Below are 26,594 nucleotides of genomic sequence, written 5' to 3' on the forward strand. Positions count from 1 at the left end.
ACACAGGCCCCTGAATAAGATACTGTATGTGCTCACATATTTTGAAGCAAATTACAGATATCACATAATAATCATACCAGATACCAATTCCTGAATCTAGTATATTCTGCCTTTAGAAAGATCATTCAGCATGAAACAAGGTTTTGGTTGGCTGTGTGTTTAACACAGGATTGAACGTGAAGCTTCAGAGAAGTCGTCTTTGGTCCATGCTCTGGTTTTTTACTTCCTACACATCACATTTCACATCTTGGACCCTGAATTTTCTCATCTCCAAAACAGAGTGATGGTGGTCATACTTCATAGGGTTATTTTATTTTTATTTATTTATTTATTAAAGATTTTATTTATTTGACAGAGATCACAAGTAGGCACAGAGGCAGGCGGGGGGTGGGGATGGGAAGCAGGCTCCCCATTGAGCAGCGAGCCCGATTCGGGGCTTGATCCCAGGACCCTGGGATCATGACCCGAGTCGAAGGCAGAGGCTTTAACCCACTGAACCACCCAGGCGCCCCACATTGCGTTATTTTAAAGATTGAGTGAGGGTACATATATGAAATACGGCTGGCACATAGAGAAGCTTCAAGAATTACTAGCATTAAGAGAAGTTCTCTGATAAGAAAGTTATTTTTATATGTAAGTACCCTCTTCCCTCTTAAATACTTACCTGGACAAAAATTTTAGATTGCAGCAGTTTATTTATTTATTTATTTATTTTAAGATTTTATTTATTTATTTGACAGACAGAGATCACAAGTAGGCAGAGAGGCAGGCAGAGAGAGAGAGATGAGGAAGCAGACTCCCCGCTTAGCTGAGAGCCCAATGTGGGGCTCTGATCCCAGAACCCTGGGATCATGTCCTGAGCCGAAGGCAGAGGCTTTAACCCACTGAGCCACCCAGGTGCCCAGTTTATGGTGTTTTAAACATTATTTATCATTTGTTTAAATCTGTAATTTTAATACTTATTGTGTCCACATTTAACATTTTGATTTAGTTCCTTCTGTGTGTCTTTGTGTATGTTGGCGTACGTATGTATGTATGGAACTTTTTTGGAAGACAAAATTGGGATTATTCTGTTTATTTATCCCATCTTTTTCATTTATGGATACACTGGTAACATTTTCCTTGAAAACATGAGTTTTGCTGCCTTCATAGTATTCCATTGGCAGAATTGCTTCTGTTGTTCCTATTTTTTCACCATTATAGATAATATTGTGGTAAATCCATGAATACACATACTTGTGTATATTTCTCATCAATTCCTGGGTTAAAGAGTGTGCACATTTTTAAGGCCTTCGATGCAGATCACTAGATTTCTTTACAAAAGAATTTTTGCCAGTTTGTAGCTTCCATCAGAAGCCAACTGGGTATTACCAGTTTTCTTGCTGTGTGACTTGAATGAAGGACCTAACCTCTTAGAATTTCCTTTGTCATTAGGAAAGCAGGGTTCGTTATTCTACCCTCATAGGATTATTGCGAAGAAGAAATGAAATTGTTAGCTCCAGTCTTCTGATTCTTCTACAAAGACATTGAAAGTTAATGCTTTTGTCATTAACTAATTGTTTGACCTCAGTCCTCCTCCAAGCTGATGGTGTTACCTCGGACTGGTTGCCCTGAGCTGCTCAGTTCCTCATCTGTGAAATGAATGCCTAGTAGACACACACGCAGGGTAGTCACAACCCTAAAAAAGAGTGGACATTCAAAACCCAGTAATAGAGGAAGACAGCAAATAAAAATGTCATTCAGAAGAATAAATGAAAGTCACAACAAGTATGACATACGAACATCAGTGTAATAATCTGCTGATGGCATGTTGGATACTTATATTTCCTTGGTTATGTGAATCTTTTCAAGACTTTTTACATCACTTGAACCACTTGAAAGAACTGATGAATTATTTTCTGTTCTTACTTCCACAGGGTTTATTTCCTTGCTCTCAATTTACCTCTGTTGATAATACTTTTTAATCCCACTCTTGAGTGCTCAAGTAGATTGATTTATTCCCTATTTATTCATTAGATGCTGTGAGAATATTACCAGGAGTTCTGATTTTTAACAGCTTATTGCTAGATCAGTTGAATGATAGTAACAGCCCTCTGCTTACCTGTCCCTTCCCTGTCGGATCAGCTTGTCCCGCTAGCTCTGTAGAGTTTTAGTCCCGAGCAAGATAGCCTTTGTAGTGAAAACCTCTAGGTGAAAATGAGTATGCTGTGAGTGGTAACAGTCTTTGGTCCTTTCCCTGGGTTTAAGTCAATGCCTTTACCTTGACTGTGAGACTTGAGGATCCAGAATTCCTTGATGGCTCAATCGAATTCATCAGGGTGGTAATAGACTGCTCATTGGTAAAGCTTTGCGGGAAACCTTGCAACCACCCAGCTGCAGCTATGGGGCATTACCTTCTATGAAACTCGATGAACCTGAGAGGTTAGGTTCTTAGGTGAAATGGCAGAAAGTGGTTTCTTGAGCTCTAGATGTGTCATTGGCATTATTTGCAAAGTGATCGGAAGTCACGTCTGTGTACATCATACAGCATTTAACGCAGGGGCCGAGAATCAGGAAATCCAGGTGGTGACCCTGCCTTGGCCTCTCTCAGTGGGCACATTGCTTGGATTGGTTGCTCTGAACTCCAGGGATTGAACTAGGAGAGTTGGTTTTAATTCTGACAAGATAACGATTTTTTTGTTGTTGTTATTTGGAGCCGTTCCTCCTTTCCTTCAGTGTGTAAATACCGAGATTTGAATTATTTTTCTAACAAATAGTTTTTAAGCCTGCCTAAACATTCAGGAGTTTAAGCTAAGTTGGGATCCAGGACTGTCAGAGATAATTCATGTAACAAGTAGGTAATCAAGGGTTGAGGTGTTGGTGATAAGATACTTAAAAATAATAAACATGCTTGCATAAAATACTAGTTAGCAAGGGGGGTGGTAAGCATGTGGTAGGGAAGTTACAGTTTCACTTGATAGTCCTACTCAGATGAGCTAAATAAAGTGCTTATTACAAAGATCTGTGGGTGTTGTAGGGATCTTAGAGCTATGGGTACCCCATTATAGATATGTTGCCTTATTTTTAATCATGCTTTCTGAAAGCACAGACTGTCCTGGAAGTTTGGAGAAAACTGGATACAATATTAATATTAACTATAATCTATTGAGTATTTGCCATGAGCCAAACACTGCACTATTTTATAAGCAGTGGGTTCTCCCAATGATTCTGAGGGAGAGAGAGAGACTATTCTACTGCTCCATTTTGCAGATGAGGGAGTGGTGGCACAAAGGTTGTTTTACTTGCACGGGGTCATCAGCCAACAGGTGGCAGAGCTAGAATTCCAGGGGGTCTGACATCAGAGCCCATCCTCTTCACTGCCATACTCTTTGACTCCTTGACCTGGAGGGCAGAATCCTTTCCCCCAAAAAGCTTGGCCGAGGAGACAGGACAAATGCATGGTGGGTCTCCATCAGCATGGGGTATGACCTCGGAGTCTGATGACCTTGAAGTCAACACTTGTCAAACTACAGAGAAAATGTCATTGTCTCATAACACTTACTGTGATACTTGCTTTCCTAATGTTTCTTCACTGTCACTCCCACCCAGGAGTCTCTGGAGATGTGGGAGCCATGTTCTCCCTACTGTTCCAGATAGAATTTGCAACCCATCTATTAGTTCTCTGATCTCACTTTCCCACTCTGTTGTACTAAATTCAAAAACAGAGACAATGAGAACATAGGTATTTGTGGCCACCATAAATCTCCACACACCTCATAGAAACCCAAGGCAGACACAGAATTGAAAACTGAAATAGCTCTGGCCAGGTGGCATTGAAATATTGGAAAAATTGGGGCTGTGTCTGCAGATTGTGTGGATTAGATACATTTGAGGCACAGAGTTTTTGTGGATCGAATCTGCTGTCGGACTGGACTTGAATTCAGCTGGGTTCTTTGTGCTAAATTAAGATTCTTAGTTTAACCAACAAGGCCAAGAAAATGTCATTGAGGCTTTTCAGATCAGGAATTAATACAGAACTCTGGGTAGAGCAACTTGAATTGCAAAGGTAATTTAATTTCTTAAAGGTACATCCAATAGTTAAACTTCAGTTGTGTGCTTAAGCCCTGCAGCATACTAATTAAATGCTCTGTGGGTTCTCTGGGGTGTCCAGCTGTTCCCCTTGATCATTCTTCCTCCTCTGTAGGTGGTGATTTCTTACTCTGTCTCCCCACTCTGTGGGATAATTTTATCTCTTGCTGAATGACCCCTTTGGTTTGTGCCCACCCTTTGTGAGACTTGTGGTACCAGGCAGAGCCCCAGCAGGAGAGGGGCACAAGGCTGGAGTGCCTGCCGGGTAAGGAGCAAAGAAGCCTGTGGTTTGTGAACCAACGTTTGTTGGAGTGATATTTCTTTGTCACTTTCCATTTCTTTGGAATCCCCCTTGCTGCCTGGAATTTGTCCCCTTCCTTCCTCTCCCTTTGAGAGAGTGAGGGGGGAGGGAGGGGCAGAGTGGGAGATGGAGAGAGAGAGAATCTTTTTTTTTTTTTTAAAGATTTTATTTATTTATCAGAGAGAGAGCGCCCTCCAGCACAGGCAGGCAGAGGCGGAGAGAGAAGCAGGCTCCCTGCCGAGCAAGGAGCTGGATGCGGGACTTGATCCCAGGACACTGGAATCATGACCTGAGCCCAAGACGGTGGCTTAACCGACTGAGCCACCCAGGCATCCCAAGGGAGAGGATCTTAAGCAGGCTCTAGGCTCATCGTGGAGGCCAACACCGGGCTTGATCTTATGACCCTGAGATCATGACTTGAGCCCAAATCAAGAGTCAGACATTTAACAAACTGAGTCACCTTGACTCCTTAGTTCTTGTCTAGCTTTCTTACTTAGATTCTAGCTAAACTATTTTTCTATTTTTCCCTGAATTTCCTTAGTAAAGGAAAATGGTGGGTTTTTGAGAGTAGCTCCTTTCATATTGACACCAGTTTAAGATTTACATCCCTCTGGTGGGGATGTAGCTTTTTTACTTTTCAAGATACTAACATTTTTTAAAGCATACTGTTTTTTCTATTCTCTTCGCTTCTTAATATGTTTGAATATTTCATAATTTTAAAAATGGCTGCACTTCTCCCAAAAAGACTCTTTTAGTCGGTAAACAAACAAAAAAAATTAAGGTTTTGTTTCAAATATTTTTGAATAGGTGCTACCTGCACATAAGTGTCAAAAAATATGTATTTTCAGCAGAGCCATACAGGTTCTTTTGCCCCAGATCTCTTTGAAAACCAGCAGAATGTCCTGTACTGATCAGCTGTGTGACCTTCAGTAAGCCATTTAACGTTCCGAGTCTTGTTTTCCTCCTCTAAAGTAAGGATCGTATTAGAACCTATTGTATCAAGTACTTGGGAGAAGTAAATGAGTTACATGCATGAAATGCTCAGGATAAGGCTTGGCACACAGCAAATAATCAGTTATTATTTGAAAAGAAAAATGCAGGGAAGTTCTAAGCGAGAACTTGTTTTTCCTATGAAGGCTACAGACAGTTGTTTTTAGAGGTTTTGATAAGCCTGTCTTTGGGAGCCCAACCTTAAATCTCTGGGCCCCCTCTCATAGGGTGTGTACAGATTGAGCCTCTGATGGAATGTGAATGATAGTACTTACCTTCGGAGCAGGAGAATAAAAGGGAATGGTATAAAGAAGTGCTTAAAATATCTTGGCACATATTAAATACTCCAGAAATGATAACTGTTATCTTGCTATTATAGCTCAAATTGGCATGTTCTTTTCAGTCTTTTATATGCAGATTTTTAAACAGCCATAATTACGGTATAAGTACAATTTCATGTCTTGCTCTTTTCAAGTAATATTATATCACAAATGCCTACCACAGCAACTATAGAAACTGCAAAGCCAACATTTTAATGACCACATAATATTTCGTTAAGTTGTCGTAAAATAACTGATTGCCCTGTTTCTTTAGGATTGAGCATTGAAGTTGTTTCCAGGCTTCCCATTAGCAGCGAGACCATGTGAAACATCTTTAAACATGGAATCTTTCATATTGTGTGTCAACACCTTAGAAAAGATTCCCTGAAGTACTGTTACCAAGATGTAACTGTTGTCGTGATTCTTTGTCTTAGTGAATAGGAGGCTTCAGTGTGGGACTGAGCACATAGCGCATAGTCCATGCTCAGTCAGTAGTTACTCAGTTAGTGAACACGTGTGCATGTTACTGGATGATTTTTCCAAATGTATGAAGACTTCATGTTTCTATCCTAGTTTTTTTTTTTCAAAGATTTTATTTATTTATATGTCAGAGAGAGAGATCAAGATATCGAGCACAAGCAGGGAGAGTAGCAGGCAGAGGCAGAAGCAGGCACCCTGCTGAGCAAGGAGCCCGATGTGGGACCCGATCCCAGGACCCTGGGATCATGACCTGAGCCAAAAGCAGACACTTAACCGACTGAGCCACCAGGCATCCCTCTATCCTAGTTTTTTAAAAGATTATTTATTAGGGAGTGAAAGAGTGTGCATGGGCAGTGTAGGGGAGGGACTAGGGGAGAGGAGGGAGCAGACTCCCCACTAAGCAGGGAGCCCAACACGGGACTTGATCTCAGGACCCCGAGATCATGACCTGAGCCTAAGGCAGACACTACACCAACTGAGCCACCCAGGCGCCCCTGTTTCTAGCTTACTTTATTTATTTATTTATTAAATAGTTTATTTATTAATAATTTACTAAAATAGTCTTAAAAGCAGTGAAGGGGAGGTAATAACAGGTCCTATTTGTTGAGCACTTCCTTTGCCCCAGGTATCATCCTCAGTACTTACCTGTGTTACCTCCTTCAATTTGCTTAACAGTGCTCTGCAGTAAGGACCGTTAGGACCGTTTTATAGATGAGGAGACAGGGGTGAGGCGACTTGTGCCAAACCACCCAGGTGCTGAGTGGTAGAAGCCGTGATCACGTGAGCCAGTCAGACCCTTAGTCTCTGCACTTGATGACCAGGCTACAGAGCCCTCCTGCTTCACTTTACCAGCAGCTCACCCTCGTCCACGTTGGCCGGTCTAACAAATGATCTCCCAGGAAACCTGAGTTTCTTGGCCAGATTCCAGACAAAGTGTGAATCAGGTGTCCCTGCGCCTGGAGGGTTTTGCTTCAGTCTCCGAACGAGAGCCAGAATCCCTTACAGGGGCCCGTTCTTTAGAAGGAGTCCCATGTTTGCAGTTCACCAAGTGAAGGATGTGCAAATCTATTTTTTCTTTTTTTATAAACCTAAGCTTTTTTTTTTTTTTTTTAATTGAAGGGAAGGATTTTATTGCACTGTTAAACATTCAAGGCAGCTGGTAGATATAGAACATCATGCATGTGTGAGTCACTAATTCATGAAGGACTATCTGGGACCAAACAAGACAAAGGATAAGATCCTAGGGATTAACCAGTAATGCTTCCATTTAGTTAGCAATTGAAATACAGCAATTTTCAAAGAGTATCAACTGTGTTATTACCACCATTTCTTCACTCTCTCTTTCCCCTTATCAGTTTATTGTCTGATAATAATGGCAATAATGGGGATAATGGCTGGGGATTTTAAAGGATATTTGCATCTGTGAACACGGCATGGTATTTTTTTCCCCTTTGCAAATAAATGACTCTTAAAAAAGTGCAGGGGCTATTAATTGCATGTAGTGATTTTAGGTTTTAGTTGTTTATTTGTAGCTTTTGTTCTGGTTATTTGTGTTCATTTGTAATATTAAATGCTTGTATTTGCCACGGACGTCATGGTTCTGCCATTGCACAGGTAATGTGAAGGATGGCGGAGTGAAGGTGAGGCCTTCTATTTCTATAGCTAACATTCATGACGGCCCTCTGGCTCAAAGCTGTAACCTCAGACCTCGTTCAACCTCCCCGGGGTTTTATCCCCAAGAAATGATGAAAGGCTTTTTGTGGGAAGTAACAGCCTCACTAGTTAGTTGGCTTTCAATAAAACCGAGGAATTCTAACTGGCAGATACTGGGTCAAAATAGAAATGTTTCCTGTGCACATGCCTGTCCTCCAGCTTCTTCCTGGTGCATGAAAGAGCTTCACTTGGTATCAGCAGAAAATGAAGTGCATTTGGAGATGAGGTGAGGTGCTCTTATCCTTAGGCCAGTTTTAAGAATTACCTGTGGCTTGGTCGTCCTAGCCTACCTTCCTAAGTGGATAAATTAAAATCACCCAGATGTACATGGAAATAACTTTGAGATGGCAGGAAGGGTCTATGCCTAAGGCAACATGTCACTTTTTGGTGATGTGAGAGGAGAACCTTGCAGATGTACTTTTTGAAGGAGGTGATGTATTGTGGGCTGAGTCACAGAAACCCGGGTGTGAATCTGGATTCTGCGCTTTCATCGATGGGTGCTATTGGTCAAATTTCTGAGCCTCTCTAAGTGTCATTTTCTTTATGCCGCTGACTCGTACATTGAGTGTGAGGATTAAATGAGACCAGCCTATAATGTGCTCGGCACAGCCTAATAGGGCTGTAGCCTTTCTACAAACAGTTCTTTCCTGTGACCTGGATTCTAGTTCTGTTCCTTTTGCTGAAGACCTCGTGAGCTAGAGAAAGCTGGTTTACCCTGCGGGGCTCAGTGTTGTCAAATATAAGTTTCAGTAACTCTTAGAGGTGATGTGAAGATCAAGTAAAATGTACCTGGAGAAATCTGATCCAGGCATGAGGTGAGCCCTTGTGGACACTTCCTGTGGGTCACTGGCCATCCACTGAACGGGGGATGCCTGGTTGTGGGAGTCTTGTTGTGAGGGGCCCATAGTCAGATTTGGGTCTGCTAAGAAATCAGTAGCCGCTTTTCAGGCCCCAGGGAGAATGGGCAGGAATGCCTAATAAAAGTCTGTCATGGGGGCACCTGGGTGGGTCAGTGGTTTAAAGCCTCTGCCTTGGGCTCAGGTCGTGATCCCAGGGTCCTGGGATCGAGCTCCGCATCGGGCTCTCTGCTCAGTGGGGAGCCTGCTTCCTCCTCTCTCTCTCTGCCTGCTTCTCTGCCTACTTGTGATATGTCTGTCAAATAAATAAATAAAAATCTTTAAAAGAAAAAAAAAAATCTGTCTTGTGTCAGGAGCTTTATCTGTTGCTTCCGTGAACCCTCACAGCAACCCTGCAAGGAAATATGCCTCCTCACTTCCTTCTGCCCATTGTATGGGTCCAGAAACAATGAGGTAAATAAATACTCATTGTGGGAAGAGTTGGAGAAATCCAGGTTAAAATTTCAGGTTGGTCACTTAACTTGCTCTGTGGCCCCAAGCAAGTTACTCTCATTATGGCCCAATTTCCTTACCTGGAAATGGTGAAAGTGAACGTGTCTTAGCTGCGGGGACCATTGAGAGGATTAACTGAGATAATGTCACTCAGGTCGCTCAGGTCACTGGCAGGTAGTTAGCCCACTATCCTCAGTATTGGTGAGAGGTGTTGTGATGGATTTTTGACTGAAATATGGCTTTGGAAAATTACATCTTCAAAGGACACATGAGATTTGAAGACAGTAGGCTGGCCTCACATGTAAAGAAAATTGTTGATGTATAGAAGTTAATGTGAATATGGGTGAAGAAAAGGGGAGAGGTCAAAGATAAGAGGAGAATTATCTGGGCATCTAGTGGCTTTATTGTTAGAGACAATAAGCATGCTGGTAATCATTTTATCTCTCAGAACAGGGAAGAAGCAAGGCAGAATTATGACTGCATTTAAATTTGATGAATAGTGAATAAATGCCAGTAAAGAGAAATGACAGTGGCCCTGTTGTGTTTTAGTTTGTTTAAAGAGTTGGTACTAGACCCCTTCAGTGTGCCAGCCACTGAGGCAGTGCCACCTCAGTGTTGGGAAGACTGTCTTATAATGAGGACTCACAGATGGAATAGGCGTAGAAAGCTTCTCCTTAGTGGAGGTTTCTAAGCAGGTAACCAAAGATCATTTGTCAGAAATGTCACGGATGGCATGTGGCACTAGGTAGGAGGCTGGTCTGTTGATTAGTCAGTGGTGAGAAAGACATATAGTCCAAGTCAGGAAAAATAAAATTATGTGTAGGTTGTTTTTAAAAAATTAAAAATGAAAATAGACTAATGGGGTTACATTGGAGGGTTGGGGAAGGAACTTCATAAAATAGGCAAACACCAGTGCCTGAATGCCTTTTAGCCGCTGAGATGTTTGTGCCAGGTCAGAGTTTGAGAACTGGCAAGATGTAGACGGCTTGGGCCTCTTTCATCTTGATACCTGATCCTGGGATACCTTTCTAAGTCAGGTGGGCCACCTTCGGTTCCTTGAAAAGACTTTCATCTCTGGACTAGGTAATACAGTGTCTTTTCCAGTTTTTAGATTTTATTATTTGGGGGTATATTCTTTTCCATCACCAATTGTGAGATTAAACATTCTCTTTAAGGAGAGAGGGTGTTTATCATGTGACGCACAGACATCTGAATTATTATATCTGTTCATGTTTTGCAGTCACACCTAAAGATTTTGGGTTACTTATCAAAATAAAAATGAATCTTACTCAAGAGTTTATTAGCTACTATGGGAAAATTATATTGAGGTCATACATTCTATCAGCTGTGCCTACTTGAAAAGCATTGTATTTACAATAATTTGTAGAGGTGATTAAATATTGATTCATATATTAAGAATCATGCCATTTAGTTTGGGAGCAGGGCTACAGTGTCTGATTTATTTATCAGGCTTTTTGAACATAGTAAATAGGGAAGGGATGAACAAGCCCTTGCTGTGTACCCAGCGTTGTAATAGGAGCTTTCACGTACGCAGTCTCATTTATGCCTTCCTCCCCCTTGTGCTGAAACATCCTGGATCCTGGACTCGCAATCCTGATTGCTTTGGGTCAAATCAGGACTCAGCTTCTTAGTTATTGTGTGACTTTGGTCCAGATGCTTAATTTTTCTGAACCTCAGATCTCATCCCCCCACAAGAAGAGGATAATTCTCTAAGGCAGATAGGAGAATGAAGTAAGCCAGTGGCAGGTAAAGCACTCAGCACAGTGCTTGGCATACAGCATGTGCCACTGATTTTGACTATTAGTATTGGTTGGCATTATCCCAGTTTTATGGATGAGGAAGACCTAAAGACCTAAGGACTTAACCTACATCAGATTGAAGATGCTTTATGGGGCATAAGATGTCTTCCTGGAGAAGCTTTGAGCAGTGTTTCTGTTACTTTTTTTTTTTTTTTTAAGATTTTATTTATTTATTTGACAGAGATCACAAGTAGGCAGAGAGGCAGGCAGAGAGAGAGAGAGAGAGAGAGAGAGAGGAGGAAGTAGGCTCCCTGCTAAGCAGAGAGCCCGATTCAGGGCTCAATCCCAGGACCCTGAGATCATGACCTGAGCCGAAGGCAGAGGCTTTAAACCCACTGAGCCACCCAGGCGCCCCATTTTCTGTTACCTTTAATGAGAACACTAGATACGGATTTGTCCCTTTTTCCCCGCGGATGATGTCCCCTGGCCAAGTGTTTCTCTCATCTCCTGGAGCTTACTTTCTGTTGGGGCAGGGGATGGCTGACAGTACAAAATATTTGAAAAAGCGTAGTCATTTCCTGTGGTGACAAGTGCTATAAAGAGGAGTAGGACCCATCTGTGTGATCCAGGCTGTGGCCAGGCTGTTTCAGGTAGGGCTGTCGGGAGTGTCTGAGGAGGTGCTCGATGAGTTGAGACCTCAATATGGCAAGGAGGTAGCCGGCCACTGGTAGATTCGGGGATGTTCCTGCTGGAGAGAGCAGCGTGTGGAAGAGAAAGGAGCTGCGCATGTTGCCTGAATGGGAAGCAGGCCTGTGTCTGTGCAGGGCCCTGAGCTGTGTGGGAAAATCCCTGGAGCCATGATAGTGAGTGTGCGTGTATTATGAGAGCAATGGGACACTCTGGAAGGGTTTAAGCAGGGAGTGACATATTTTCATCCTTCTTTTATTCATACTGTTATTCTACACAGAGGAAATGAAAAGATGCAAAGAAAGTTTTTGTGTAAACCAACTGAATGAAAAAAAAAACAACAGAAAAAGAAGTGAGGTCAACTTGATGTATTCTTTTTTTTTTTTTTTTTTTAAGATTTTATTTATTAGAGAGAGAGTACACAGCAGGAGGGAGGGGCTGAGGGAGAGGGAGAAGCAGACTCCCACTGAGCAGGGAGCCCAGTGCAGGGCTCCATCCCAGGACCTCAGCATCATGACCCGAGCGGAAGGCAGACGCTTAACTGCTTAACCTGCTTAACCGACTGAGCCTCCCAGGTGCCCCGATGTAAATGTTTTATCGAAGGGTGAATGGTTTTATAATGAGAATTTAAGCATTTGAATTTATTGCCCTTTGTGAACCACTCATGGCTAATCCAGATTCTTTGGGACCCATTTTAGGTCCTATCTCTGCTGCCAAATTCTTTTCACATCATTTGTTCCCACTTTTTTTTTCTTTTTCTTTTTTTCTCCATTTCCATTCTTTATTCTTAACTTGTTTTGTTCTTTCATCCCCTGGAGCACCCTTGTTATCCTGGCCTTTTTCACTGCCCTTTGAAGAATGCTAACCACTGGGCAGACAGCAACTGTAAGGCTAAAATTCAGCCTCTTTTCAGCCTGGCATTGGAAAGTAATCAGTGTATCAGCCTTGTAATCCATCAACATCACGTACCTTTTGTGTGCCAAATTCTGCACTGGTCTTTTATCGTTGTGGTAATTAAGTGAGCAGTTCTTGTTTTAAGAGCGTCCTATAGGTGTGTCTTTAAAACTGCTTTAGAAGTTTCTACAGGGTCTGGTATCACTGTCTGTGGGACCTCCTAGGTCAGTCAGGGCTTAAGGAAGTATCCGTTGGAGAAGAGAATAAATACTACACTGTCTGGATCAAGCGGCCTGTAGTTCCATTTTTTTCCAGCTCCCCCCTCAGACAGGCCTTTTGTTTCCCACAAAAATCAGCTATTTCTCAGAGACGGTTAGCGTGGGGGATCTCTGAAGTGTTTTCAATCCGTGAGGCTCTGGGACACCTTTGTGGGGATGTGCTTGGCCGGCACAGTGTTGTATTAGGGAAATGAGACCGCGAGAGGCCTCACTTATCTGTACATTGGCAAATAGAGAAAGATAGCCTTCTAATAGAAAAAATCTCAGAGGGGAAAGGAGTAATAAAATCAAGCTGGTTTATGGTTTGTCAGTCCAAAAAGCTTTTAAGCCATATCTATAAAGGTGGATTCACTTAATGTTTGCTCTGCATTTCAGGCATCATTGTGTGATAAGTGGTGTAAATTTAGCCTCTTTAAGGCTGATCTCCTAGGGGTTGAGTTTTAAGCATTGGAACTTTATTTGAAAGGACTCTATTGATTGGGCTTTATTTGGTCCCTCCATACTGTAGAGAGGCACTAAGTAATGCTTTGGCCTCCCTGTTAGGTTTTTTTTTCTTTCTTAATTCACTTGATAGGTCTCTCTCTCTCTGCCCCTGTTCTTCACCTTCTATTTCTAACTGTTCTCCTTAAAAAGACTAAAGTGGTATGGGGGGGGGAAGGGAAAGAAAAATCAACTGTCACATTGTGAACATAATTGATTCAATAAATTACGTCTTTCAATTCCCAAGGCAAACCTCAAAGTCTTCACTTACGTCAATTAGTGTTCAGCTCGGTAAGTGGTGGCATTCTTAATTTGGACGGATGGGGAGAGTTCACCAGTGCTCACTTTCTAAGGAGGGAGTTTGCTTTCCTGTTTTTAAAGACATACCACCAGATTTATGCAAAGAGATGGTTGCAATGGAATCAACGTGGCCGTTTTATTCTTCCTGAAAATAGAAGGAAGGCATTTAATTATTGTTCAAGGTTTTGTTGAAACAAACAGATGGAAACAAGGGGAATGAAAACTACTAGATTGTAAGCTCCATGTGGGCAGGGGCCGTGTCTTGTTTGTTCACCCTTTAATCTCTAGTGCACACAGTAGGTGCATCATATTTATTGAGTGAATCTGTTAATGAGTGAATGAGAGCAGAAATGTATGGTTAAATCTTAGGGAAAGAGTTAGATTAAATTTCATTGCACTGGTGGTTTCGTCCCCACTCTCCTCCTTATCCCCTAAGTCTTTTCAAGGACAGTAGCGCTAAGAGGACCAGAGAGCAGCATGTACCATATCTTCCAAAATGTATTCTCAGACTGGCAGGGCTGGGAGGGATCGTTGAGGTGGGGTCAGGCTGCCATTCACAGATTCTAGTAAATGAGCCAGTTTGGCTTCAGAGCCACATGAGATATATTACAAATCTGCAGGTTCCAGGCCCCAGCCCTAGAAATGCTGACGGTGTGGGTCTCAGCAGGGTGTGGGGATGCGCAGGTGCATCTGTGGGTTCCCCTCCCAGTTCTGGTGTGCACCTGCAGTACCGCTCTGGCCTGGCTGTCCTCTCTGCTCTCCAATCTTAGTTACTCCTTGGTAAAGAGTGACTCAGCTAAAACCCCCCAGAATAATTTGGCAATACTGTGACCAGAACCCGGGTCTCGTGACTCTGACAGCAGTGCTCCTGGTCTTAGAGTTTGCAGCTTTAGTTCCCCCCGACTCTGTGCCGGTCAGCATTCTGTCAGAATCGTTGAACTGATACTTTTTCCATGTAGGATGGGGCAGTATTGGTGGCGATGGCTAGCCACAATCTGAAGGAGCATCTAAAACCTCAAGGATATGTTACATTTTGTTTGGTGTACTTTAGCACTAAATATATTTTATGGTCTTTTCTAGAGGCTCACCCGCTTGCTGTGGCAGAGAATAAACCCCTAGTAGGAAGCCCCAGACTTTTCTCTTGAAGCTCCCTCAGTGTTTCCCAGACCTGCCTGATCACGGGAACCCCCTGGGTGCTGGCTAACGGTGCATAACTCTGAGGCCTGCTTGAGCCCTGTTAAATCAAAGTCTTCCTGTGTGTGGTCCCCGGATCTGTGTTTGAGGTTAGCTTAGGTCATTCCTGTTCCCTGTAGACTGCTTTCTAGTCCCTGAGAACGGTGTCTCCCATTCCCAGATACCAGATCCCTCCACATCCAGCTCTGACTTCCTTAAGACTCTCATTCATAATTACATCATCATGTTGTCTTTCTCTGTGAAGGTTTGTGCCCTGGTCTGCAGAACTTGTTCTTGAACGAGGAAGGAGGGAATATCTGCTTTCCTCTTTCCTCCAGGGCAGATTTTGACTGGCAAGGTGGGTGCATGGAAGGTCGGGATGTGCAGTCATGGAGGGAGCTTGTGAGAAGGGTCAGGGAACCTCTGAAGCCGAATAGAATGGCTCTGTTCTTTCCTTGCATTATTACTCAACAGATAAATGATTTGGGGGACATTGTTTAAACTTCTTGGAGTTACTGTTTCCTCATCTGTAAAATGGGAGTAAGAATAGTACTTGTTCAGGGGCTTTGTGTGTATCAAACCAGGTGTCCCAGGCTGGCTCTTGGGACACAGACTCAGAGATGGAGACTTTGGTGCAGAGGGTGACTGGAGAGAGCCTCTGGGAACGGGCCTTGCGAGGGAGCAGGAGGGGCTTTAAACTGGGTAATGTTACCGTGAAAGTTTCGCCTGATTCCGTGAGGATCTCCAGACGTGGGGTGTCCTTCCCAGTTGTCTGGAGTTGAGGGAAGGGGCCAGGGCCTATAGACCTCTGTATCTACCAGTCCTTGGATGTGGGCTGCCCCTGGAGAGGGGTTGATGACCTCAGGTAAGGCAGCTCACCTTTGGGTGAGGGTGGCTATGCCTCCAGTGCTGGCAGGTGGGGAAGGGGCGCCCAGGTGCTGGAGGATCTCCGTGGTGCACCCTGCACCCACTGCCCAGGACCATGCTCACGAAAACCTGGGCAGCCAGCATAGCGCGTTTGTAGGTGCTCGATAAACACTTGTTATTGCTGTTATGATTCAGCTCTGGCAGTGCCGCTGAGCGGGCTGCTTTCAAGAAATGACTTACCTTCTCTTGGCCTGTTTTCTTAAGTTTAAAATGGAAATTCTAAACCCCTGTACCCGTTTCCCTTGATGAATTCTGAGCCCATGTAGAGAAAATGTATGTGACTTTGGTGAGAAAAATATCGTAGAAATGTAAGGTGTGACTATGAGCTTACTTTTCTGAAATGAGAATAGGGCCCCGACTGGATTCCTTGAAGGGAAAGGGTCATGATGAATGTAAAAGTGCTTGTCCACGAACTATGGCGTTCTGATGGTTCTTTCTTCTCTCTCTAGGGAATTAGAATAATGGAGATGCTGCTGAAGGAGCAGTGTGGTGCCCCGTTAGCCGAATAAAGAATCATCAGTGAGTACCACAAGCAAAATCAGGATTATTTACTCCAGCCATGTCTTCATGCTTTTAAGTCCTGTTATAGTGCATCAACCTCCCTGGGCTACTCCCCCGTATACTTCCCAGTTACGGGTGGAGGATACAGCCTCACAGGTGTTTCCTGATCTCTTCAGGACCGTCATTTACTTACTTCTTTGATTTTCGGAGCAGCATGGTGCCACGTGCTGGGTTACAACTGCATTCAAATTGTTCAAACTGCTCAGCACAATCCAGCATGATTGCGACCCTCAGGGTGCCCTCGATTTGTAGACTGTGGTTTAGGATTAACTGAAGCTTAATTGTATTGTTCTGAGAACAATGAAAGGAGGGCATTAAAAGCTGTATTTGAAGCAGGAAGAGAAGTAAGAAAGGGGCATGCTTTGATTGGCCAGTGAAATAAATTTGTTTTATTGGCCATAAATCCTTCCACTGGTTGGGAGTGGCTGCCTGAAATACTATAGAGAAGGATTCTGACATCTAGAGGACACTCTCAGGTCTGGGGGAGGGTGCCGTGTATAGAGGCTGGTGGATCGGCACTTGCCACATCTAAACCTGGGAAGCAGGTTTAGAATCACTTAATTTTTTTTCCTTTAAGTTTTTATTGTCTACATGAAGGAGAATGGTGTCCATAATGGAAAGGACAGAACAACATTATTTTAGAGAGAACCAGAGCCTAAAATAAATGATTGTAATGGATTTGCTTCTGACCAAATCTATTGGACTTGGATTTTTAACACGTGAGAAGGTAAAACCTTGGAGTTAAGCAAACATCGTCGTGGGTAATTCATCATTACCTCAGATTTCCTTATGTGGGCTTACTATAGTATACATGGTTTCGTATAAGCAACCTTAGACTATACTTGTGATATACAATAAAGTTTGAGGACAGTTAACCAAAGAAGAAGCAAAGTGAACATTTATATACAAGTTCTTCGGCATTGAATGCATGCTAGCCTGGCCCGTGAATGGATTTATGCATGACTAGGGAGGCTAAGTAAGATAATTTCATTTAGCACAAACATGGCACATGGCAGGTGCTCAAAAATACTGAAATGCAATCTAAAAATGCTGTGTTTCATTGCTTCTTGGCCTTTTGGCCAAGACCAAGTGTAATACCTGTTCTTATCAGTTTAATATCTGATACGTCCTCTATCTGAGGACATTATATTAAATGGATTTTTGGAATTAGGAGATGGAATAGGAGCTGCTCCGTCCACTCCATGCATCTACCTGGTATTGCAGTACTTCCAGGAATGGTGCAGCCCCCTTGGGGGGAATTAACTGTTGTACCAAAAAAAGAACTTAAAAAAAAAAAATTGCTGTGTTCCTATATCTGCTCTGTTCTTTGAAAAAAAATTTTTTTGAGGCATTTTTGTGAGACTCACCAAGTAGCTCTAGAGCTCATGTACTTGAGCGTGGATCCCATCTTATTCCAAAGGGTGAGGTCTAAGGTCAGCTCCAAGTTAAATGAGAGAATGTGATGGGACTCCACTTACAAGTATACATTGATTTTCAAACTTCAAATTAATGATTTGGAACGTCCTTGAATATCACAGTCATCTGGAGGATTTGTTCAATGTAGATTGGTGGGCCCCCCTCTCAGAGTCGCTGAGTCAGTAGGTCTGGGGTGCTGTCCGAGGATCTGTATTTCCAGCGGGTTCCCAGGTGATGGTGATGCTGCTGGTGGTCCAGGGCCCACAGTTTGAGAACAGTTGCTTTAAATGAGGTCTTGTCCCTGAGTGAAGACAGATAAAATACAAGGGCCCTGAGGAAGCTAATAGCTGGGGTTTTCAAATTGTCATCATGTATTTTATTGCCTTTAGATTAATCAGAGGAATGATTTTCTTGTGTGGCTTTTCCCTGATTTTAGCATCTCAGCCACATCCTGTTTAACTTCTTTTTTCCTGCTTATATGGTGACATGCCCCACCTTGGAGGAAAGACAACTTATAAGAACAGAGATGACACTCACACCAACTTGTGTTTTTGGTTTTAAGTGAAATGAGAAAGTTCAGCAAGCCTCATCTATTGTCATAAATTACCAATGTTCTTGGGCTTTCTGTTTGTTTTGTTTTTACCGTGGTTGAAAGCTAAGCCATGAACTTGGGGCTTTGCATTGTTTCTAAAAGCAACTGACTCTCCTCTTTCAGGTGAAGTGGTTGAGGTGTGGGGACTGCCAGGAGTGTAATGTGGGACAGTTATTTTCAGGGCATATAATGCAACAGAGGTTTTGAAGGATTTACATAATTCAAGCTCTCTTAATTTATGACCCAGGGAGGCAAATGTGAAGTAAAGGATATATATAGATATATTTATATATACTCTTACAACATAAATCTAATCCAGATTAGAGCCTGTTGCTGAGGCTTTAAGCATTTTATCAATATCCACTTTATTGAAGTATTATTTATGTACAATTAAATTGACCAATTTTTAAGTGTACGGTTTGGTGAGTTTTGACAAATACATAGTTACGTAAGCATGGTACCAAAGATGATATAGAACATTTTACAGTTTTGTTGTTGCTGCTGTGTTTTTGCCAGCTCATTGCTTCCCTTTTTTTTCTTGGCTATTATTACATAGTTTTTGCAAGCTTGAAATATGCCTGTTTTCTCAAAATTGGCTCTGTGGAAAATGGAAGAGTGGTTGTTTTTATGAGCAATTAAATGTCACCTTTAAAGGAGGGGGCTAGCTCTCAGGTCTAAGGCTGTAGAGGAAGGGTCAGTCAGTTTTTGCCCTCAGGCCAAATCCAACCTGCTATCTGCTTTTGTAAATAAAGTTTTATTGGAACACAGCTCTGTCACTGGCTTCGTTATGGCTACAACACTGGAGTAAATAGCTGTGACAGAGAACTCCCCTCCCACAAGGTTTAAAATAGTTTCTGTATGGTCCTTTACGGAAAAGCTTTACTGTCCCCTACGCTTGAGCATGCCCCTTCCTAAGTTATGGTCAAGGAGCCTTGTGTGTTTGGTTAGCCTTTTTAATATAGTATTTGACCATATCTTACCAGTATTTCAGAGTTAATACTGTGATAGTTTATTTTCTCTGTATTAGCTCTAACCTCACCACTCGGATGATTTTATTTTGAGGCCTAAGAAAGCATTGAAATTGTCACAACACTGAAGTTAAAATAGCAACAGTCATATTACCATTGCTTGTGAAGTTCCAGTGCACATGCATAAGGGAGTAGAAAAGTAGGCATTTTGTTAATCAGATGAGTCTAGGTGCTGTGTACAGTGGACTCAGTTTGCCAGTTTGGGAATTTTGTAGTTCTTAATTAAAAAAAAAAAAGAAAGAAAAGAAAACCATTCTGTGGGATTTGGATGAATGTGCATAAGAAGGCATTATTTCCTTTTTAAATATCATACCGCGTTTCAGATTTGTGTAATTTAAACTCACATAGACTGTGACCACCTTGTATATGGTGCCCAGTCCTCAAGATCTTCCCCAGAACTCTCTGGCCTGTGTATCTTTGTGGGCATTTGAAAATTAGAAAGCTTATTAGAAGGTGGTTTTGTCATGAGCCAAAATGGAGGTGCATAAGTCTCACTAACCAGTATGCTTGTGGTGGTGTTGCTGACATGTCCGTTTGATAGATTTTTGATTTCCTGTCATTTCTGAATAAAACAGATAGCCCTGACGTGTGTTTGTTCTTGCCGCCGGTAGCCGGGAGACTGGGCTTGCTGAGGGTTGACAACACAGCAGAGTTCTTTCACACTGGAATGATTAAGGCTTCAGTTTTAGCTCTGTCTTAACTCCCTTTGAACCAGCTCTTTTGGTCACCGGACTTAATAAAATAAGGTGCTAGCTTTGTTCGAAGATCATTAGGAGGCAGAAATGCAGTTTCTTCAAGAATTATCCATAGTGATAGCATTCAAGTGACTTATTTTAAGAGTTGCTTCAGAAAAGAGGCAAGTAAGTATTGATTGGCGAGACATGTTTATTAGGTGATAACGCCTGTTTTTCTCTTGCAGGGGACCTGTGTAGTGCTACCTTTGCTCGAGAATCACTTCTTGGCCAGAACCCATCACTGATGCAGTTTTCCAAAAACAGGCTTAAGGAAACAGTGTCAGCAGCTTAAAGAAGAGGAGACCTTCCTGCCAGGGTGTGAAGCTCTTGGACTGGAGACCTTCTAGGTGGATTTTTATGGCACAGTGTCTTTATGATTTACAAATAAAGGAAAAAACCCATAGAAGGTGACGTCTGCCCTTCTTCAGGATGTCCTGCTGATTGCCCAGTGACGGTGTCAGGGACATCAAGGACAGGCCAGAGGCCTGGCGAGTGGCACTTTTGCCCACGTTTATCAGCATCATTGCTCATAGGATGCATGAGAAGGTTTTGGGACAGATAAAGGAGTTGAAGCTGATACCTGATGCTTAGGTGGCCTACAACAGAAAAGAATGTACCAGGCCTGTGTTGAAGCTAAGCCATATTTAGAGTAATGTTCTATCCATAAGTACTACCTAAGGGCCATCAGTATAGCTTCTGTAATGTAACATATCAGCTGTGTGATTTGGTCTTCTGGAAGAACATGGCACGGAGAGCGGGGAGGCAGGGTGTAGCTTTGGCATTGTGAGGGGTGGAGCAGCTTGTTGGCCTCTCTGTGTTTCACTGGCAAGTCGGGAGAACTGGGCGCGGATGTCTCTGTCTCGTGATGGTTAAGCACGGAAGGACAGGGGGGATAGTTCAGTGCGAAGAGCCCAGGTGTGGGAATCTGAGAGACCTGGATTTGAGTGCAAGTGTTGCCACCCACTAGCTCAGTGATCGATCACGTACATAATTTCCAGTCTTTTGAAGCTCACTCTTTTTAATTGTACAACGGGTTACAGGATTAACTTCGTGTGATTGTGGGACCGATCTGAGGTCACGTTTATTGAGTGCAGCATGCTGTCTCTTGCCTAGGAGAAGTCTTGTAAACAGAAGTCGTTATTAGTGAAACCATTTTGAAAATGTGCTTTGCAGATGTATTGTAAGGTAGTATCACTGTTTGAAAATTAGGTGACGGTAGTTTGCATTTTCCGTGATTGGAAACCAAAATATAAACGCACACTACCTAACAGAACACTTGAAGAGAGGCAATAATTTGGAATTACCTGCTTAAGATAAAAATTGGGCCATTACTGGGAAGACCAGGGGAAATTGTTCTTTTTTTTTTTTAACTATTTGAAAATTTTTCACTTAGTGCAGTGATGAATTTTAAAGCACTTTTAAAAATTATTTCATATAAGCCTGCCAGTGTGAGTTTCTTCTTAATGTGTGTGAGCTGTTTGTGCTGCTTGAGTTTTGTCGCTTAGGATAATTCTCCTCATTTTTTTTCATTCTTCAGGTGTGTTGCAGGGACAAGGAGTGGTAGGAACCAGAACACACTTTGACTCCTTTTTCCAGTTTGTAAATGGCATTTTGGTAGGCTTTTGGAATAATAGCCCATTTCAAAACACAAAAGGTGATGTAAATTATCACAAAGGTGAGAGGTTAGAAGTCCGTATTTGGAGGTTGACATTGGAATGAACTTAATGCTTCGTACTCAACAACTGCATCCTCTGAAGGCAGGAGTTCTCAGCCTTAGGTATTCATTAGAACCACCTGGGGAGCTTTACCCCCACCCCCCACCCCCATTATGCCCCAGAGCAATACAGCAGAATCTCTGTGGGGGGTGGGTAGACTGTTCGGTGGAACCAGCCTGTCTATCTTTTAAAGCTCCCTGGGTGGTTCCAGTAGGCCACTAGGGATGAGAACGCTCTAGTGAATTCTTGGTGATCTTCAGACATTATCTGATTTCTCTCTCAGCACTTCTGAAGTAGGAAAGGATCTTTGTAGCAAGAATTTTTGTTAGAACTAGAGAGAGTGAAGGCTGAATTTTGCCCTAATTGCCTGGAGCCAGACTCTTAACTGACCGAGCCACCCCAGTGCCCCTGAGCCTACCCTTCAAGGCAGTGATTTTGTAGAGTGATTCCCACACTTCTGCTTGTACCAGAAATTCTCAGGGAGGAGTGCTCAACTCTAGGTTCGTGGGCCGTCCCCTGGAAATTGTGATTCATGAAATTTCATCGGGGTCTGGGGGATCTATGTTGTAAAGCGAATTCGCCAGGAGATTCAGTCATGCTGTTCCACAGACCTTGTTTTGAGAAACATTGATTTCAGGGGCTGTGGTGTTGCCTTCTGTGTCTCCTAGCATGTAAAAAGGCAGTCATTTGGGTCCACTGATCGATAGAATTGACCGCTCAGGACACAATATAAAGTTCTTAATGCAGAGATAAGCTGACTGAGGCTATCCGTACGTGATGGTGGTGCTTTTACCACGAAGGGGCTTTTATGGTTTTAATCATATGTGGATAAAAAAAGGTGCTGTATTCTTTTTATATAAATCGCTTTGTGTATTTTATAAGCAGTATATGTGTGGTAATGATATCCCATTTGTCAGACATTGGAGGGTACACAGTGCAGACCAGTCAAGGCTGTTTTTGAAGTTAAACCTCTTCTTGGCTTTATTTGAACCGTTGACATTGTAACTCTCAGTACACATTTCCCTGCTTTTGTGAACAATCTACTAAAAAATAATGAAAAAATTTTAAGGTCATCCTTTATGTTTTTCATTGTTTCAGACCCTCTTTGAGTTTGCTAAAGCCCCTCCACCGGACGGCTCTGCCCGTCGAGCTCTAGCGGTTCCTTTAGTCTGCCTATAGGAAACTTCCTTCCATTCTGTCTGGAGTTGGGAACTCATGTCCCTGCAAACTGTACATCTCAAGTAACACTAAACAGGCTTTGAGGGGCTTTCCTGAGAACAGTAAAATGAACGAACGTTGCTGCATTGACCTGGTGACAGTATTTTGCTATTTTCCTATAACTTCCTGATTACCCAAGTACACTTGTCAAACCTTTGACCTCAAGGTCGGTGAGATGTTGCTACAAATGACGTCTTTTGGTCTAGAAGCCAGTGTCTTCCCGAACTGTGTTCATGGTTTTATATGTACAGTTGCATAATGTGAAACGTAAGTAAGTTAAATTCAAACGAACGTTTCTCAGGCCACGTTTTTGTGCAGGATAAAAGTCTTTTTGATTCAGTGTTACTGTGATTTGGAGCTGTCCGTTAGTTGGATAGCTCTGAAATTCAGTCTTGTGGACATTCTGAAATAAGGGTGTTACGACTGATACTGCATGATCGTTAGTTTCTGGGGTTATCACGTCACCCAGCAGAGCTTGTGTTTGTCGTTGGTTGTGATGATCTTCGTCCTTCACAACAGTTCCAGATGCGGGTGTTACACTGACCATATGGTGAGCCGGTGATCTTTCTCCCAGGTGAGCCCCGAGGTAAGCCAGTAAACTTTCTCCCAGAAATAAGTAGAGGCTCCTTTTACTGGGTGATCTGAGGGGGCCATGTGCTCATGGGGAAAGGTCCAGGGTGGGCCGAGAGAGAAGAAATGAAGCACCACATGGACAGGCAGCAGCAGAAAGTCACATGACCCCGAGAGAGAGGGAGACGTGGCCGCTGCTTTTTGAGTTGTGGGGCTCAGCTCTGCTTTCTGTACTGTGTTTCCATGAGACTTCATGAGATCCTTTCACTGGCCTGCTTTTCACTTGGATGAATTTGAGTGGCTTTCTCTGCCTGGTTTCCAAAATGCCCTGCCCCAGCTCTGTCGATGCTTTTCTTTTATTAGAGCCGAGTACCTTTAGGGGTAGAATCCTTGGTTCAGCCAGCATTTATGGAGCACCTACTGTGTTCAGGAAAAAGGCAGCCTTTATCTTCTGTTTGGACTTGATCGAGGGGTTTCTAGGAGGCCTGCACCGACGTTCTACAGACAGATGGCAGGGGTGGGCACCAGTTGATGGTAAGACCCAATGCACGGACCTCCTGAATAAATCAAACAATATTTGCTCATTTAAAGGATGCCGAAAAAAATCAGCCCAGGACATGCAGCGAAGAGATCAAGCACATAAATATATAGCGTGGCGGCCCTGGCCTCACTGGCAGATTGCACCATTGTGGATGGTCCTGCCTGAGTTAGAGGCACACATTGTACCTTTTGGAAGGTAACCAGTTCTCTCTAGGGTGGGCCTTATAGGTAGAAGAGTGGAGCTGCCCTGCATGAGACCACCTCCTCATCTGAGCCACATAGTATATCCCACTGCATAGTGCTTGCCGGGTATGGGATATTCAGGCTTAAACACCTTCTACTTTCAGACTGTTCTATCACAGCTTGCTCCGAGGGGATTCCTGGATTCACGGCTGCAGGGTAGTAGTTCCCTGATGTCTGGGTGGGGCACGCTAACTAGTGTGGATTAATCCTGTGAACTCCAGAGAACCTTGCACAAGCATTGGAGAGATTGGGGCGGGTAGAGAGGTGGAATCCTAACAATGACAAGCCCAGTGTGATGGGGGCTATGAGTAGAAATTATATTAACTTATTGTAACAATTTCTAGAAATGTACAAATAGCAGTATTTAAAATTTTAAATGCAGTATTTCTTGCATACCTTGATGGCCGATCGTAACCCCTTGGGTAGCTTTAAAACACACTGATGCTTTTGTCCCAGCTCCAGCGATTCTAGGTGGTGGCCCTGGCATCAGGATTGTGTAAAACTCCCCAGCTGATCCGGAAGCAATGGGTGTAAATTCCTACCACATTCTGAAATAATGCCTGTTTTTCCCTAAGTGGGAGCCCTTACGTAGCTAGCTGGAGGAGGGAGTTGGCAATATGAGACCTCCCCCTTGCCCTACTCCTTCTGGTGAATTTTGCCTCTAGGCCTTCCAAAAAATGTAATTTACTTTCCAAGAAAAAAGTGCTCCCGTGTCTCTTAAATACTAGTGGAAGAAAAGCGATAACCAAAAATACTCTACCATGCGCACTTGGCTTTGTTATGATCAAAAGTTTGAGTTGCATTTGTTGGAACAGAATCCAGTGCAGAAGAAGGCTGCTGTAGTAACTCAAGATCCTTGCTCGTCACAAAGGGTTAACCTGTGAGCTTGCACTGCTGGACCCTAGGAGGCAGTTCTCTAAGCTGTGGCCTGGCCTGCTGTGCAGGAGGTGTTGGGCAGAAAATAGCAGCCCCCATCCTGGTAAATTAAACTCCATGGAGCTATTCGCCAGCCTTCTCCGAGAAGGTTACAGCCATTTCGTGCCTGCCATCTGTTAGGCTGCTGATGGAATCATTCCTTCTTTGTGTTGGTGCCAGGCTGAACTTTTAGATCCGACGATGAAGGAGAAAATATGAACTGTTCACTTGTATGTTTTTGTTTTCTTATTGTGAGTTTAGATGTTCCCCTGAATTCACAGGTCCATCAGTTGCGCCAACTTGGAAATGACGGTGTTGTCAGTTTTCTTTAGAGGTTTAGGGGAGATTACTTTTGGGCTGAAGCTTCTGCTATTTGTGTTTTGGGATATAGTCATTAATCTCTTCAAAACCAAAGTCATTCTTGCCAATCTGTCAAAAAAAAAAAAATTTTTTTTTTTTTTCCCTTAGTTTCCAGGACAGGAGGCTTATGTAAAGTGCCTAGAAAGAATTTAACAAATGAATTACCCCAGAGTCTAGTCTTTGTCGCTGGAAACAGGGTAGGGGGCCAGGAAAGGGAGAGAGAAAGGGAGAAAACCTATTGAGGTTATACCTGTCATTGAGTAGGTTAGGGTAACCATGAGGAAACCTAGGGTGACCATTTGAGCCTCAGCTCATGTCTGCATTTCTCTGTATGTATTCATAGACACAGAGAAAAAGTTCAATGCAGCTTTCTCCTGGTGTTCATGATTGGATCTAAAGACTTTGGAAAACTTGGAGGCACATTTGAGACACTGCATGGCTACAGTTTTTAATTACAGTTTTAAATTGGATTAAACGAAGCATCAGATTACAGTTGGAACTATTCCAGTATGGAAAGTAGTCTTTTTGTATGTGCGAAGTCAGAAGCTAGCTTTATAACTTGTTTCCTTAGGTGTTAATTGTTCTGTCAAGTGCTATGAGAACTATTTCTCCTGGAAAAAATAAGTGCTAACAATGTTTTGGGGTCTTACTAAGGCAAGGATTTTGCAGAGAAGAATTGGGGAAGAGTAGAGGGTCAGGCAGGCATTTATTTCCCCCTGATCTGCTTCAGAAACATCTACCTGAGGAGTGTCACCTGCAATTTCCAAAACAGAGTATTTGTACCCTTGGGAATATATAGCCATCTCCATGAGCGGTGGATGAAGCCATCTACCATGAAGGTATAATGAGCAGAATGCTCCTCTTAAAGCATTCCTTTTTCTCAAAGATTTGTGGGAAACCTTGTTTTTATATTAAACGTCTAACTTTGTAGACTGTAAGATTGGAATGGAACCTTAATTTAGGAAAAAGCAGAAACCCTCAA

General features: G+C 42.9%; 1 protein-coding gene and 1 non-coding gene across 3 annotated transcripts in view; both read left to right on the forward strand.

The window, feature by feature from the left end:
• Window positions 1-20,457, forward strand: part of PRELID2 (PRELI domain containing 2) — a 63,842-nt gene extending 43,385 nt beyond the window's left edge. For both annotated transcript variants that reach the window (XM_032850930.1, XM_032850937.1), the window contains exons 6-7: window positions 16,170-16,239; window positions 20,237-20,457. In XM_032850930.1, coding sequence (XP_032706821.1) covers window positions 16,170-16,229 — 60 coding nt within the window. In that variant the 3' untranslated portion in view covers window positions 16,230-16,239; window positions 20,237-20,457. The remainder of the gene's footprint in view (window positions 1-16,169; window positions 16,240-20,236) is intronic.
• LOC116863994 lies at window positions 17,341-17,530 on the forward strand. The gene has a single exon (XR_004381895.1). It is a non-coding gene; the product is annotated as a U2 spliceosomal RNA (small nuclear RNA).
• Window positions 20,458-26,594: the final 6,137 nt, after the last annotated feature.

This window comes from Lontra canadensis, unplaced genomic scaffold (genome assembly GCF_010015895.1).
Source record: "Lontra canadensis isolate GAN:19392208 unplaced genomic scaffold, GSC_riverotter_1.0 scaffold4, whole genome shotgun sequence".
Classification (NCBI taxonomy): Eukaryota; Metazoa; Chordata; class Mammalia; order Carnivora; family Mustelidae; genus Lontra; species Lontra canadensis.